Source organism: Puma concolor, chromosome A2 (assembly GCF_028749965.1).
Source record: "Puma concolor isolate L17-30 chromosome A2, mPumCon1.1.hap2, whole genome shotgun sequence".
In the NCBI taxonomy this organism is placed as follows: domain Eukaryota; kingdom Metazoa; phylum Chordata; class Mammalia; order Carnivora; family Felidae; genus Puma; species Puma concolor.
This window is the reverse complement of record NC_141668.1, coordinates 154,007,646-154,021,718: the sequence shown is the minus strand read 5'-3', so window position 1 is coordinate 154,021,718 and position 14,073 is coordinate 154,007,646. Positions and strand designations below refer to the sequence as shown.

The following is a 14,073-nucleotide window of genomic DNA, read 5'->3' as shown; positions in this document are numbered from 1 at the left end:
AGGCTCTAGCCCGGCACACCCAACCGTACACTCAGATACGCGTTAGTATTAGTCTCACCCACGGCCTCGCCTGCATAGATTGCCCCCCCCCTCCCCCTCCCCCCCCCCCCCCCCAGCACCCGGGTTCTGCTCACTGCTACCCTTGACCTCAGGTTCCCTAGGAGGAAGGGATTTGCATGCCCGGGAGCAGGGCCTGCTTGACCCTCAGGTCTCAGTTGTTCGGGACCTGTCTGGTGACTCCTGCGTAATCCCAGTTGTCAACTGCCACGCCCGCCAGCCCTGCGTTCGGTCCTCTCTCGACCCTCTCTCAAACCCCAGGACTCTAACCTCGCCCACTGAAGCGACCGACTCACCCGCGCTGGAAAAGTTTCTTTACCTCATGGACAGGGGCACGGGACAAATCTCAAAATTGATTATGTTTCCTCTTTTTACCTTGGCTAGTGGGAAGCTCAGGCTAAAACTCTGGCCCACCTGGAACACATGAGCAGGACCTTTTAACCAAGATCCCTGGCAGTATCTTACTTCTCCTGCCAGGATTTCATCTCTACCAATTAAATTTTAAATTGTAAATCTACATATTTTTTAAATGAATCTCTGCCTCTCCATCAGGAAAACAGAATGCGGGCATCATCAACCTACAAGATTCTGGTATTTATTAAATGTGTCAGTGTCTGAGAAATCCATTTTAAAGCACATCAGTGATATCATTTATATTATTTATCTCCCTCCCGTCTCTAAGAATGCAGTGGAAGCAGGGGGCAAGGGAGAAATCCAGAAGTTCAGGAACCCTGTGTCACTTTCCTTTGTCTCTTCAGCCCAATTTCTCAAAGTTTGGTACACTTTCTGTCCCGGGACCCCCACTGACACTGCTCAAACCTGGATCACACTGCCCTCTAGCGATGTCCTCCACAAAACCCCCAGACAGGATCATGGCACTCTCAGGTTCTCTCTGCCCAAAGTGTGCCCAGCCAGGAGCCAGGTGCATCAGGGGAGCAGCATCCCCTCCCTCTGACCTCCCTGCCACCCACTTGTCTCCACCCAGCACTTCAGAGCCTGGCAAGGACCCTTAAGATAACTCTGATACAGATGTCTTGCCCACTTCACAGGAGATGGATGGGGAGGTGGAAGCCCACCTAGATCCTTCCTGAAACCAGCTTTAGCTGCCTACCCCCAGAGGAATGCCCTGCCCCAGACAGACTTGAGCACTTCCTCTTTCATCCTCTCTCTGCAGCGTCCACCTCCCACCTCCTTCCACCTCACACCAGGGCAGCTCTGAACACACTCATATGTGGCTCCTGATGCCCCTTGTGACCACCCACCTGCTTCCTACTTCTCCAAAGCCACTCACTGGTTCCTGGCACAGTCAATCTTCCAGTCTGTCTCTGAGCCGTTGCCAAGGCCATCCTGGGGTCACCTCGACCTCAGAGACCTTGTCACCACCCACCCACACCCTATCCAACCCCCAGCATTCACTGCAAAGGCTACATACTCTAGCACCCACAGACACCCAGCACCTCCTCTGCCTGCCATTCTCCTCCTTACCCCTCCTGGGATGCTAGTCAAAAGCTGGGGGTAGGGGGTAGGGGGTAGGGCAGGGCAGGATGCCAGGGCCATTTCGAGGAAGCTGTCCCCAAGGCCAGTCTGAGCCTGACTTCTCAGGAAGAGCAATGACTGTACCTCCCACTCTTCCCCCAACAGTCTGGCCCTGGGCTGACCCAGACACACCTTCCCAAGTCCCAACATCCAGTGGGAGGCCACAGGTCACCAGCAGGAGGAGCCTGGGGCCCCTCCCCAAGGTCAAAGTCTACCTCTGCTCTAAGAATGCTCCTCGTCTCCCTGCCCATTTCTCAGGAAACTGACGGAGGAGAGCAGGGTCCGGCGTCACAGAGCCAGCCCACAGTGCAGGACAGACTGAGATGAACTCCCAGCCCTTTAAAACCTCACCTCCCACACCTTCCATATCACCACATTTCCTACCCCTACCCCTGGGCTCTGGCTTGTTCCTTCCATTGAAATGCTCTCTTGGCTTTCTGCTCCTACAGCATCAGTAGATTTCCAAGAGAACAGCTGGCCTTCATGGCTTTTCCTTCCTTGGAGCCATCCCAAAGTGACGGGGTGGAAAGTGTGCTGGGATGTCGGCGTGCACTCATGTGTGAATGTGTCCTGCTCAGCCTCCCCCCTCCTCTATGAACCTGCCTGGCCTGGTCCTGGCTGGCTCCCATGGTGCCCTCTGCACTGACCACTAGACCTCTCTCCAGTGTCCCAGGCTACAAGCTATAGGTTGGCTGAAGTCCTCGATCCTCAGTTGTTGCTGCTCAAACTCTTCCCCAAACCTGTATCTGTTGGTCAGTCCTGGCCAGACCGTCAAGCCACCCTTTGCAGCATAAAGGCCCAGGGACCTCAGTGAATGCCACACAGCCCCACATGCCAGTGCACGGAAGCATGAACACAGAGCCACACGTGCACACACACTAGCAAGCCCTGCACCCAGGCCTACACAGACAGGAAGGCTGCACAGCCCGCTGCTCTCTACTGCCTCCTTTCCCCTTTATTTCCCTCCTCCTCTTCCCTCTGTGCCACTGGAAGGTTCCCAGGAATTCCAGCTTCGTCCAGCCAGTTCAAGCCCAGGATCATCCCCAGTGTCTCCCTGGGCCCAGAGCTCACAGACGGTGTGAGGTTCCAGCTTGTGGGTATGGAGCCATGTGACCAAGCAGCCTGTGAACTGTGGTCGGCACTTGCTGATTGCAGCTTGGCACAAGGCACACAGTAGGCACTCAGAGTGACTCATTGCCAGCCAAGGCACACAGTAAGGGCTAGAGAGGTTCATGACCAGGATAGAGCACACAGTAGGTGCTTAGAACAGCTCAGGACCCACACAAGGCACACAGTAGGTGCCCTAGAAATCCTGGTTTAAGGGCTAAAGCCACTTCATACGAAAAATTTCCCAAATGAGCTTCTGGGCCTCCCCAAACTGATGTGTGACCCCTGAGGGGGACCTGGACAAACCTGACCCCCTGGGAGGCCAGCAAAGGGTAGAGCGGGAGGGCCTCAGGCAGCTCCAGCTGGCTGTCCCTCTCCCTGGGCTGCAGGAAGAAGCTATTTATAGTTCCCCCTTGGCCCAGCCCCTCCACTCCCCTGCACGGCAACAGGGTTCCCCCTCCTCCTTGCCACCGACAGGCTGATGCCCCCTCAGAACACCCCTACAGCTAGAGAGACACCCAACACTCTCGCACCCCTTCCAGCACCACCCCCACTGCGCCCTGGTCTTTCCCCAATCCCCCCACCCTCTCCCCGCCGCCGGTGCCTACCCCGCCTACTGCTCCCTGACCCGGGGTCCGTCAGGGCGCTGCCTCCCTCCGTGCCTCTCTCCATACTGAAAGCGAACTGGCCCCGGGCCGTTGCCCCCCTGCAGCCTGAAGCCAGGCAGCCCCGCCCTCCGGGTTCGTGAGGGAGCTTCGGTGTGCCCCGTGGCCCCGCCTCCCCGGCCACGCCCTGGGCCCGCCCCCCGAGGCCGCTCACAACTTGAGAGATCAACAGTGCCCCCACCCCAGGCAGCCAAACTCCTGCCCGTGTGGCCTCTCTCTCCAGGCAGAGCGGTCCATACTGCCCAGTGTCTGCCCTGGAGCTGTCTACAGTACCCAGGGTATCTGCCCCATCTGCAGGCAAGCCTGTCCACACTGCTCAGAAGGTCAGCCCCATCTCCAGCCCAGCAATGGAGCTGGGGGTGTGAGATTAGGCAAAACCTACTCCTTCTACACCAAGGAACCGGGTGGGTGAAATGGGGCAGGGGTGGAGGGGAGTGGGCAGAGGGGCAACATAGTCAGCTATGACCAAACCCTTGACTGTCCTTGCCTGGGTGCACATGACTGTGATTCTCACTCATCCCATTCTCCAGTCACTACATTTATTGAGCTCTTCCTGCGTGCTAGAACCTTCAAGTGCACCGTCACTGAATGTTTGCAAGAAGCTTGGTGGCATCATGCTGCTTTACAGAGGAAGAAACTAAGGCTTGGAAAGGTGAGCACATTTTAGTTTGCTTGGGACAATTCAACAAAGGAGGTATGGGGCTGGACCGGAGCCCCAGCAGCCCGAGCCTCCTCTCTCCTGAGTCATGTGTGTCCAAGGGCCGAGGCCAGGTGTGCAGGGCTGTGGGTAGGACAGTGCCTGGCTGTGTGTTGAGTGTGCTTCATGTGGGTTTGGGGGACAAGTATCTGTTCTGCCCAGCCCCCTCGCATGCCCTCCCCTCACCCCCACACACCCACAGCAGAGATGCACCCACCGATCACACGTACACCTAGCACAAGGCAAGGCTGTCACAACCACAGACTTTCCACGTACGGTCACCCATGCCTGGAGATGCCTGTGATGGCCCCATTCTTCTGGGGTGGGTGCTGCCTCATGAAGCACAAAACATGCATGTGACCCTCAGCCTGCACTCCCCTGTGTGGTGACCTGTTGGGGTCAGGGAAGACCTGCAGGTCTGGTCTTAGGTGGATGGGTCTGAGATGCAATACTGGGCTCCTACGTTGAGGTTCCTAAAACTGGCACAAGAGTGGCCACATTGGCAGTGTCCAGATTCTTGCTCTTTGACTGTGGGGCACCCAGACATGGCAAGACTCCACACGGTAGTCACATTCCACAGTAGTGTCCAAGCTGTCCAGACATATTGTAAGTCTGTGGGGCTCCAGGTATGGCAAGACTCCATTTGGCAGTCACCCGATATGGCAATGTCCGGGCTGTCCAAACAAACTGTGGCTCTGTGAGGCACTCAGCTGTGATATGACACCACATGGCAGTGACTGCACGGGGCTGTGGCCAGGCGCACTGTGCCCAGATGTAGTGCGTCCTGCTCTGCTGCTGCCTTCCAGGTCTCCTAATTCAGGGTGACCCCTGCCCTCAGGCTCAGCGGCGGCCAACATGGGCCAGGATGCGAGCGTTGGCAGCGGCCTGCTCCCTCACAGCTCTGGCTCGGGCTTGCTCCAGTAAGATCCGCAGGAGGCCAATGGGGACATCCAGTGAGAGAGTGATGCGGGGGCCTGGGCGGGGGCCAAGGCTGGGGTGGCCCCAAGCAGTGGAGGGGCCCACGGTGCTGGCTGAGGGGCTCTCTGAGGCCACAGGGCGGGGAGTGGCTTGGGGAGGGTTCTGAGGGAGGAGCTGGAAGGCTGGAATAGGGGTCATGGGGACAAGCAGGGCCCTGCCCGACGTCAGGATCATCAGCACCAGCAGAGCCCGCCTGGTCATCGCGTGGTCAGGCTGCGAGGAGAAAAGAGGCTCAGGGCAGGGGTTCTGGGCAGCCGTGGCCCATGGACAGATGCAGACGGGGAAAGTAGACAGACAGAGAGAGGGAGACCAAGGAAAGGAGACAGAGAGGTAGAGATTAGAGAGGCCAGGCATGGGACGGAGATAAGAGAGACAGAGATGAAAGCACAAGACAGCCAGACAGAGCAGGGGCCAGGGAGACGGAGAGAGCAAGAAGGAGAGTGAAAGAGACAGAGAGCACAGCTAGGTCTGGATCTAGATGTAGAGATGGATACAGTTGGGGAGGGGAGGGAGAAGAGGGAAAAAGACGAGAGGGAGGACATGGAGGCAGAGCAAAAGAGGGAGACTGGAAGACAAAGAGGCTGGAGCCACCCCAGAGACAGACAGCATGATGAAAATAAGGACACCAAGGCATGGAGAGAACACAGAGGGACAAAAGGGGAGCCTCGGGTCTGAGGGAGCTTGCAGCAGATCGTGGACAAAGAAGGGCAGGAATGGGGTCGTCAAGGTAGAGAAGCAGCCAGAGACTCCACGTCCGGAGACCTCCAATAACCCATACCCGGATTGACTCAGCCCCCAAGGCCCTGCCCATCCCACCCAGAGCCATCCCAGTCCTACCAGCCGCAGCCTCTTCTGGAGCAAGGTGGGGCCGCTGGGGCTGCCCGCGGCTGGGACCAGGCGGTGCTGTGCTGTGGTCGGGCCTCTGCCCCCTTCTGGGCCCATTTATCTCTCGCCCCTGAGGTAGGAGCTGGGCACGGCTCCGGCATGAAGCAGCCCCCCACCTCTGACTCATCCCCTCCTGGGGGGGCAGTGAGGACGTGTCCTCAGCCTCCACTCTGTCTACTCCTTTTTGGGGACAAGTTGGACACTGAGAGTCACAGAACAGTGACCAGGGCTGGACAGAGGGACTCTGCACCCGTGCAGGAGAGCACTGACCTCCCAGGGAAAACCGGACCCCCTGCCATCCCCATCTCCCCAAACAGTCACAACAGGGGCCTTTTAAAACAGCAGCTTTAATGCCCCCCAGAATCAGCACCATGTCGTCACAGGCTTGGGTCAAGGGGCGGGTCAGATGCAGTCACATCCGCTCACTGCCCACAGCCACCCCCACACTGAGTCATCTACCAGGGAGGCAGGAGCCACAATGGGGGTTTGTCCACAGGGGGGAAGGCTAGACCCACGGGACCAAGTCACTGAAATAACGGACACGCTCATGCACGCTCACATGCACTCAGGCCTGTAGCACCAAGGGGAGGGACAGGAGTCCACCAGGGAATGCTGGACTTCAGCTCATCATCTGGGCCTCAGCTTCGGGCAGCACCTGGGTGGAACAGGTTGGGAGCTGACTTCAGGCATCTGGCCTCACCCAGCATGTAGGCCACAGAGAGGCAGTGCGCAGATCGTCAGTGGGGCAGCTGGGAGCACAAGAGTGAGGTTCTGACCTCAGAGAGGGGATCCTCACTCAGACCCTTGAGGAGGGAGCATGGAGGGGACTCCACAGCTAGGGTCCTCTGTTCAGCAACTTGGTCTGGGGAGGTCTGTCCCAGGCCTCCCAGTCTGAGGGGGGTCCTGACGTGGGACCCCGACCAAGACCTGATCTGGGTAGGCTCAGTGTCCAGGTCCCTCTCGGGGTGGAGGGGTAGGCCCATACCTGTTCCCTGGCTCTGGACCATGCGGGGCATGCAGCGGCGCTCACAGGCCTCACGGGTCCCAAAACGATTCGCATTCCCTCCACAGCCGCCATAGACAAAGGGGTGACAGGCATCTGTGCCACCTGCCACAGCTCGATGGTACCAGCGCAGGGTGTAGGCAGTGCAGGAGCCCTCATCCAGTGGAAGCAAGCAGGGGTCTAGGGCCAACGGGGGTCAGGAGGTCAGCAGGGGTGGCGGCAGTCAGGGACTGAGGGTCAGTGAGAGGTCAGCAGGGGTCACTACTGTCCCTCCCTGAGTCCCTCTGGGCCAACCCCCCTTCTCACCATCGCCATCCTGAAGAACTTCAGGGTCCTGGTATTCCTCCACAGAATACTCAGAATATTCATATTCATCGTCCTCTGGGGGCACCTCGCCTGCACACAGGGTGGGGTGCTATGAGTGAGGCTGCTGCTGGGCCACGTTCATGCTGCCCAACCCCGGCCCTGGGAGTGGGGCGGGTAGCGCTGGTCTCCCACGTGTGTGCCCAGTGTTCATGCTGTGCCCTCCATGTCGCCCCTATACACGTGGCATGTGCCCTGCATGCATGAGCAACCCCGCATGTGTCTGTGCCCCACCACACATGCCCCATGGTTCCCCTGTCCTCACCTTCCTCCTCTGCATGAGAGACCCGGAGCACAGGCACAGGGTGGAGCTGGGGGCTGGCAGTGTCTGCAGCATAACTAGGGAGGGGTCCTGGAGCAAGGAGCAGGGGCACAGGGCCTTGGGGTCATGATGGCAGCCACCCCAGCCAAGTCCCTGCTGAGCAAACCCAGGTAATGGACACAGTGGGACCTGGCATGAGGAAAGTCCCAGGAGCAGAAAATACCAGAAAACTACTCACGTGATCCAGATGCAATAAACTGGCCCTGGCAGGCTGGAGGGGGCAGAGAAGGGCAGGGAGAGAGAAAAGAACAGAGAGAAAGAGACAACGATGGAAAGGGGCAGAGAAAGAGAGAGACAGAGGGACACACACAGCGGGGCAGAGAAAGACAGCAGGAGAGAGTGACAGAGAGACCGACAGGACAGAAAGAGAGAGAGGGTGGGAAGCAGAGAAAGAGGAAGGAAGAAAGAGGAAGAAAGGCAGAGGAGAAACAGACAAAGGACGAAAGAGAAGTTGGGAACAGGCCAACAAAGGGCAAGAGAGGGAGCGTCAGAAACAGACAGGCATGGAGAGGGAACGGAAGCAGAGACAGGAGGAGACGGAGCTTCACTCTCTGATACCCCTCAGGGCCATCAGAGCCCCACTGGGCTGCTCCCGCCTCCACCCCTCCACACACGGCCACACTGGGCTTCTAGGAACACCGTGTGTCCACCCACATTTGCTGCGTGTCACCGTTTGGGGAAAGTCCTCATAGTATGTCTGTCCTGAGCATACATGCCCTCCTGTGTATCTATCCATCTCCACCCATCTCTGTGACTGCTGGTCCCCCATAAGTTCTGGGGACCCCACCTGCCCCTGTCTAGGGGTGCTGGAGTAGAATGGGAATGAGACCCAAGAGGCTCTGGGCTGGGCCCCACTCACCACAATGCTGACTCATCTCCTGACGCACAAAGCCCCGAATGTCATCCTCCTGGGAGCACAAGACCACAAGGATCATGAAGAACCCAGGGATCACGGGAGGGACAAAGGGCATATGATGCAGGGATCACAGGGGGACAGCACTGAGTCAGGGGCCCAGCCCACGAAGGCCTACACTTACTGTTAATGCAGCTTCTCCCTTTTCCCCGCGGGGGCCAGCGGGCCCTGGCCGCCCCTGTGTGCAACAGATGGGACCAGACTGTGACCTCTGATCTTAGGGACACCAGAGGTCACCCCAGTCTCTGACCCCAACCCCAGGAATCCCCACTTACCTGCTCCCCTCTCTCTCCAGGGGCCCCAGGGGCCCCAGGGGCACCCACCACTCTCTCTCCAGGGGGACCTCGCTCACCCTGTCAGACACAAGGATGAGTGAGCAGTCAGAGTCAGTGGAGGTCAGAAGGAAGGAAAGTTGAGATCATAGGCTCAGGGGTATTGGCGATGGGTTGCAGGGTCAGAGGTCAGTGATATTGGAAGGGTCAGGGAGGTTCAGGGATCAGGAGTCAGGGCCAGAGCTGTTTACCTTCTGGCCCTGAAGTCCTTCAGGGCCTTTGGGACCAACACTGCCAGGTGGCCCAGGGGGGCCACTAGAGCCATCATTGCCCCTGGGACCTGGGAAGCCCCCAATTCCTGGGGGCCCCTGTGGAGAGACAGGTCAGAGTCAGTGATCAAAGTCCCCAAAGATGGACCCACTTCCAGAAAGTACAGTCCCTTTAGCTTGACCTTGGCCTCCACTTACCCGCTCCCCTTTCTCACCCTGGTCACCCTTGGATCCTGGCTGCCCATCAAAGCCTCGATCACCCTGGGAACAGAAAGAAGCATGAGAGACCATCTGTTTTGATGTCCTCAGTTCAACTGCCATGAGCCCCTTGGTCCAATGGCCACAATCTTCCATGACCCAAGCACCTGTGACCCTACCATCCCAGGACCTTCAATCTGCTGTGATCCTCACGACCCTGACCTGACTGTAATACCCCTTGCCCTGCTTCCACCTATTTCCTTTATATACACACACCAGCCTCCCCTACTGACCTCTTAGCCCTGACGCACCTCTCCCCACTGCTCCTCTTCTCATCCCTTAATCCAAAGTCCCCACTGTGACCCCAACTCGCCCTGAAACCTCAAAACCAACCCTACTCTGCCCCTCAGTGTCCCAACTTTCTACAACCCTCTTGACATGAAACCCCCATGACCCTACCATGACCTTCCCTGCCCCATTTTGACCCCCTTTTGTCCACTGTCGAGAGGGCCCATACCTTGGGACCAATCAGGCCCTCCTTTCCAGGGGTCCCCGACTGGCCCGGCATACCCGGCTCCCCCTGGAGAAGAGAAAACATGAGCTGGGCCTTGGCCCACCCATCCTCTCCCCATTCTGGGTGCCCCACACTCACCACATCTCCCTTGCGTCCTGCCAGCCCAGGGCGGCCAGGGGGACCAGCTTCTCCCTGCAGGGATCAATCAGGTAGAAGGGTCAGACAGGCCCCAGGCCCCACAGACGCCCATGTTCCCATCACCTCTGTACCTTATCTCCCTTCTCTCCGTCAAGGCCACAGGCCCCCTTTATCCCTCGTTCACCCTGGGGGGGGGAAAGAAATGGAAAAGTGACTTCCAGACACCTAACCCCTTGACCAGACCATGTAACCACTCTCCAAACTGGCCTCAGACACTCTAATCTCTGACCTTCCAACCCCTAATCTAATGCCCCACATTCAATCCCATATACCCCAACATCTGACCCCAGATACCTGACCTTTGACCCCAGATACCTTGCCCTCCAACATCAGGCCTTCCTGACCAGGAAAAAAGCCCAGCCCCTTCCCACCTTGAGGCCCCGGGGACCCATGAAGCCAATATCTCCTTTGTCGCCTCGGATACCAGGGGTTCCATCCTTTCCTGGTGATCCCTGGTAGAGAGAGGGGTCAATATGGAGTCAAGGGAGGTCAGGAGGGATCCAGGGGAATCACTCTGGATGAAAGGAACAGGAAACACCACAGGGGTGAGAGTCACTATTGGAGGCCAGAGCCAATGGAAGGGCAGGATTTTCCATGGGCAGAGGTCACCATGCGGGTGGAGACATCATAGCAGTTACTGTGAAGGTGGGGGCACTGGGCAGCATGAGGACACCATGAGACCACTGGATCACTATAAGGTCAAAGGCCACCACAGGGAGATGGGGCCCTGTGGGGCAGGGGGTCTCTGAGGGAGCAGGGGCATCTTACCGGGTCACCTGGGATCCCTGCAGCACCAGGTTCACCCTGTAGGAAACACAGATGGGGGAGGGCCACCTTTCAGTGTGACTGTCCCCCGTGCCACTCAGTGACTCCCAGGCTGCACACAAATCCCATGTAATCACATGGCCACGTGGCCAGCAGTGAGGGAGGCTGGAAACCCTCCAACGTTCAGAGGACACCCGTGAGACAGATGTGTGTGATGGGTGGTTTGGGGTCTGTGCCTGGGGCAGGGCTGACCTTGGGTCCTGTGAGTCCACGAGCTCCCAGCAACCCGGTTGAGCCCTTGTCACCAGGCTCTCCCTTGGTGCCCTGTGGGTGTAACCAGGAGAGGGACATAATCAGGACCACACCAGGCTGGAGGCTTGAAGTATGACTGGAACCTGCCAGGTGGGGCAGCGCTCACTCCCACCCATCACCCTCAGTGTGGCTCATTTCTCATCCCAGGCCCTCAGATCCCTGCCCCTTCTTCCTACCATGGGGCTCCTGAACTAACCTGGAGTACTCCTGACACCTAAGAAGCCCCTTGTCTGTTCCCAGAGGGCCTCTCTTCGAGCTACATTCCACAGAGCTCCCTGGCGACCTCACATGGAGGTCCTCGAGCCCACTGTAGAGCCCCCATCCTCTCAGCCACTCCACAGAGTTGCCACAGCCTGCTGAACCCCCTCCTTCTAACCCCCAGAAAGCCCCCATCCTCCCCTTTTTTCCTCACAGACCCTCAATAGAGCCCCCACAGCCCACAGTAACCCTCTCCTGACCCTATATAGAGTACCCCACCCTCTTCTCTGTACCTTCTCTCCAGGGTTCCCAGTGTCTCCTCGAGGTCCTTTGTCACCATCTATGCCCCGAGGCCCTCGTTCGCCCTGGGTCAGGGGTCAGAAGTGAGGGTCAGGGGCTGGTGGTCTCTCACCATCTGAGGGTTTGAGCTCTCAGATTCCCTGGCCCAGCCCCCACGGGAGCTCCTCCCACACCCAAGATAGACCCACTCTGTACATGAGCCAGACCTACTCACCATGTCCCCTTTGGCACCCCGTGGCCCTGGAGGCCCCACAGCCATGGCTGCATCACCCTGAGTGGACAGAGGGCAATCAGAGGACGCAGGACCACACTTAGCCCCTGCCTCTGCCCTCCCGCATGCCCACACTCACCTTGTCACCCTTTAGCCCTGTAGTTCCAGTGTCACCCTATTGGGTGGAAGAGTGTGAATCTCTCCAAACTGAGGAGTCCCAAGTCCTGAATTACAAGATCTGGCTCCACCCCCACCCACCCTGGGGCCTTTTCCCCATGTCCTTACCTTCTCCCCACGTTCCCCCCGGCTGCCTGGGGGCCCCTGTATGAGAAGACAACAGTGAGCTAAATAAACTTGGGGGCATTAGCGGGGAGACCACTCAGGGGGTAGGGGACGACCAAGGGGTCCAAGGGGAATGGGAGACATGAAGGACCAGAGAGTACATAAAAAGAACCAGAAGTCTACAGAGTGTGTCCCAACAGCACAGAGGGCACAGGCAGGGGACTGAAGTCACATCACTGGTGCTTTCCCCAAGGGGACCCACCGTGAGTCCTCGGGGTCCCTCCTGGCCGGGACGGCCGTCTTCACCCTGGATGGTGACATTGAGTTCATTGACTCAGAAGTTGGACATGAGAGGCAAGAGCTGTGGTAAAGGGAGCCATGGCTGCAGAGCAGGAAGTACATACCCGGACACCAGGTTCCCCACGCTCGCCTCGGGCCCCGGGCAGCCCTGCTCCAGGGTCTCCCTGGAGATCAACAGGACACCAGGGATATGAGAGGGGAATCAGTGGGGGACAGAGGGTCAAGGGAGGTCAGTGGAGGGTGGAGGGAGTGATGGATACAGGAGAGCCAGCAGCATTGTCCCATCTACCTTGTCTCCTTTGAGTCCAGAGGGCCCGGGCACTCCCTGTGGGCAGAGTAAGGTGAGTGTCCCATGCCCTCAAAAGCACACACACATACCCAGCCACACAGTGTGTCCCAGTTCCCACCTGGACAGACTCCAACACACAGGAATGAGATACCCGGGACAGAGAGCACTTCTACTCACCGCTGACCCTGGTGGTCCAGGTGGCCCCAAGGGACCTGGGGCTCCCTCTCTCCCCGGGAGACCTGCCAGACCCTACGGGAACAATAAAGCAAAAGAGGCAGAGAATGACTTGGAGACCTTCCTCCCCTATGGCCCCTCCAAGACTGGAGCCCCTGAGGCAGGGCCTGGGCCCCCTTCTCCTCACCCACTACCAAATTCAGAAGTCCTGAAGTCACCAAGTCCCTGCATGCTGCTCCCAGCACGCTTACCCGCTCTCCACTGGGGCCTGGCTGACCCATCTCTCCACGAAGGCCTGTCTGACCGGGGAATCCGACAACACCAGGAGCACCAGGGGGCCCAGGGGGGCCCGCATCTCCCTGGAACAGAGATAGCAAAGGGAGGAATGGCCCCAACAGGACTCCTTCCCAGAACCAGGCCCAGAATGCCTTCTTCCCACTTCCAGGCACCTCCCTGCCTGCTGCATACCACTGGTGATGGGGCATCGACTAACCTTCAGACCTGGAGGACCAGCTGGCCCAAGGGGGCCCTGGACCCCGATTCCTGGGTCACCCTTCAAGGGAAAGAGGGGTCAGATCAGCTCTCTGAGTCCCAGGAATATGACCCCCAGCAGGGATGCTTTAGGGTACACATACCTTATTACCCTTGAGTCCAGGAGCCCCTTTTTGACCCTAAAAAAGCAAAGTAAACAGTACTTGAGACGGGAGGAACATGAACCCAGAGCTTAGACACGGCCCAAGAATATTCCCAGGGTAGCTCACATGTGGAACTCAGACACGTAAGCAAGGATTGGCTCACAGGAGCCGAGAGGTGACCACACATATGTGGGAGTTTAGGCGTGGCTACAGACACGGGGAGCCCACACAGAAGCACAGGCATAGGGACCTCCGGTGTGAGCACAGACACACAGGAGCTCCCAGGAGCACACAAATGTCACCCCATCCTGGGGAGCTAAGACAGGCCCACAAGCATGCATTCAGATACATGGAACGCAGAGGTGGCAGGGGAAAGGGGTACATTAACAGGAGACCTAGAGCATCAGACAGGGACACACACATGTGTGCTCAGACACAGTGAGGAGCAGAAGACCTAGGATAGGCACAGGAAGCAAAGACACACCCCCGCTCCCACCCAGGAGTGAGGAAGCCAAGAGGCTGGATCCCTGTGTACTCCCTGGAGCAGGATCCTGAATGCTGGAGGGTGCACAGGCCTGGGAATGGTCCCTCATGTCCACACCTGCACTCCTCACTCCCAGCTGACTTGCC

At 58.3% G+C, this 14,073-nt stretch overlaps 3 protein-coding genes across 7 annotated transcripts in view; all 3 read right to left on the bottom strand.

Moving 5' to 3' along the window:
* Positions 1-3,453, bottom strand: part of PFKFB4 (6-phosphofructo-2-kinase/fructose-2,6-biphosphatase 4) — a 34,715-nt gene extending 31,262 nt beyond the window's left edge. Inside the window, exon 1 of the mRNA XM_025916620.2 lies at positions 3,309-3,453. Coding sequence (XP_025772405.1) covers positions 3,309-3,372 — 64 coding nt within the window. The 5' untranslated portion in view covers positions 3,373-3,453. The remainder of the gene's footprint in view (positions 1-3,308) is intronic.
* An 805-nt stretch (positions 3,454-4,258) lies between these two features.
* Positions 4,259-6,143, bottom strand: UCN2 (urocortin 2). The gene has a single exon (XM_086698289.1). It carries the CDS (start codon positions 5,392-5,394, stop codon positions 4,903-4,905), a length of 492 nt encoding a protein of 163 aa, XP_086554415.1. The 5' UTR covers positions 5,395-6,143; the 3' UTR covers positions 4,259-4,902.
* Positions 6,144-6,253: 110 nt separating this feature from the next.
* COL7A1 (collagen type VII alpha 1 chain) overlaps positions 6,254-14,073 on the bottom strand; it is a 31,020-nt gene continuing 23,200 nt past the window's right edge. For 2 of the 5 annotated variants that reach the window (XM_025916101.2, XM_086698286.1), the window contains 27 exons: positions 13,444-13,479; positions 13,302-13,361; positions 13,060-13,167; positions 12,812-12,883; positions 12,635-12,670; positions 12,450-12,509; positions 12,308-12,352; positions 12,049-12,084; positions 11,903-11,938; positions 11,767-11,823; positions 11,546-11,617; positions 10,995-11,066; positions 10,746-10,781; positions 10,349-10,429; positions 10,049-10,102; positions 9,918-9,971; positions 9,783-9,845; positions 9,266-9,328; positions 9,050-9,166; positions 8,802-8,879; positions 8,651-8,704; positions 8,473-8,521; positions 7,792-7,824; positions 7,557-7,643; positions 7,235-7,324; positions 6,911-7,108; positions 6,254-6,580 (listed from right to left, as the gene is read on the bottom strand). In XM_025916101.2, coding sequence (XP_025771886.2) covers positions 6,564-6,580; positions 6,911-7,108; positions 7,235-7,324; positions 7,557-7,643; positions 7,792-7,824; positions 8,473-8,521; positions 8,651-8,704; positions 8,802-8,879; positions 9,050-9,166; positions 9,266-9,328; positions 9,783-9,845; positions 9,918-9,971; positions 10,049-10,102; positions 10,349-10,429; positions 10,746-10,781; positions 10,995-11,066; positions 11,546-11,617; positions 11,767-11,823; positions 11,903-11,938; positions 12,049-12,084; positions 12,308-12,352; positions 12,450-12,509; positions 12,635-12,670; positions 12,812-12,883; positions 13,060-13,167; positions 13,302-13,361; positions 13,444-13,479 — 1,764 coding nt within the window. In that variant the 3' untranslated portion in view covers positions 6,254-6,563. Of the gene's footprint in view, positions 6,581-6,910; positions 7,109-7,234; positions 7,325-7,556; positions 7,710-7,791; positions 7,825-8,472; positions 8,522-8,650; positions 8,705-8,801; positions 8,880-9,049; positions 9,167-9,265; positions 9,329-9,782; positions 9,846-9,917; positions 9,972-10,048; positions 10,103-10,348; positions 10,430-10,745; positions 10,782-10,994; positions 11,067-11,545; positions 11,618-11,766; positions 11,824-11,902; positions 11,939-12,048; positions 12,085-12,307; positions 12,353-12,449; positions 12,510-12,634; positions 12,671-12,811; positions 12,884-13,059; positions 13,168-13,301; positions 13,362-13,443; positions 13,480-14,073 lie in introns of those variants that run through there. The other 3 variants (XM_086698285.1, XM_086698288.1, XM_086698287.1) reach the window with 3 other exon arrangements.

Coding starts and splice junctions, on each gene's coding strand:
- UCN2 (XM_086698289.1), bottom strand. CDS start 5,394: ATGCCTGGCCTCTCTAATCTCTACCTCTCTGTCTCCTTTCCTTGGTCT.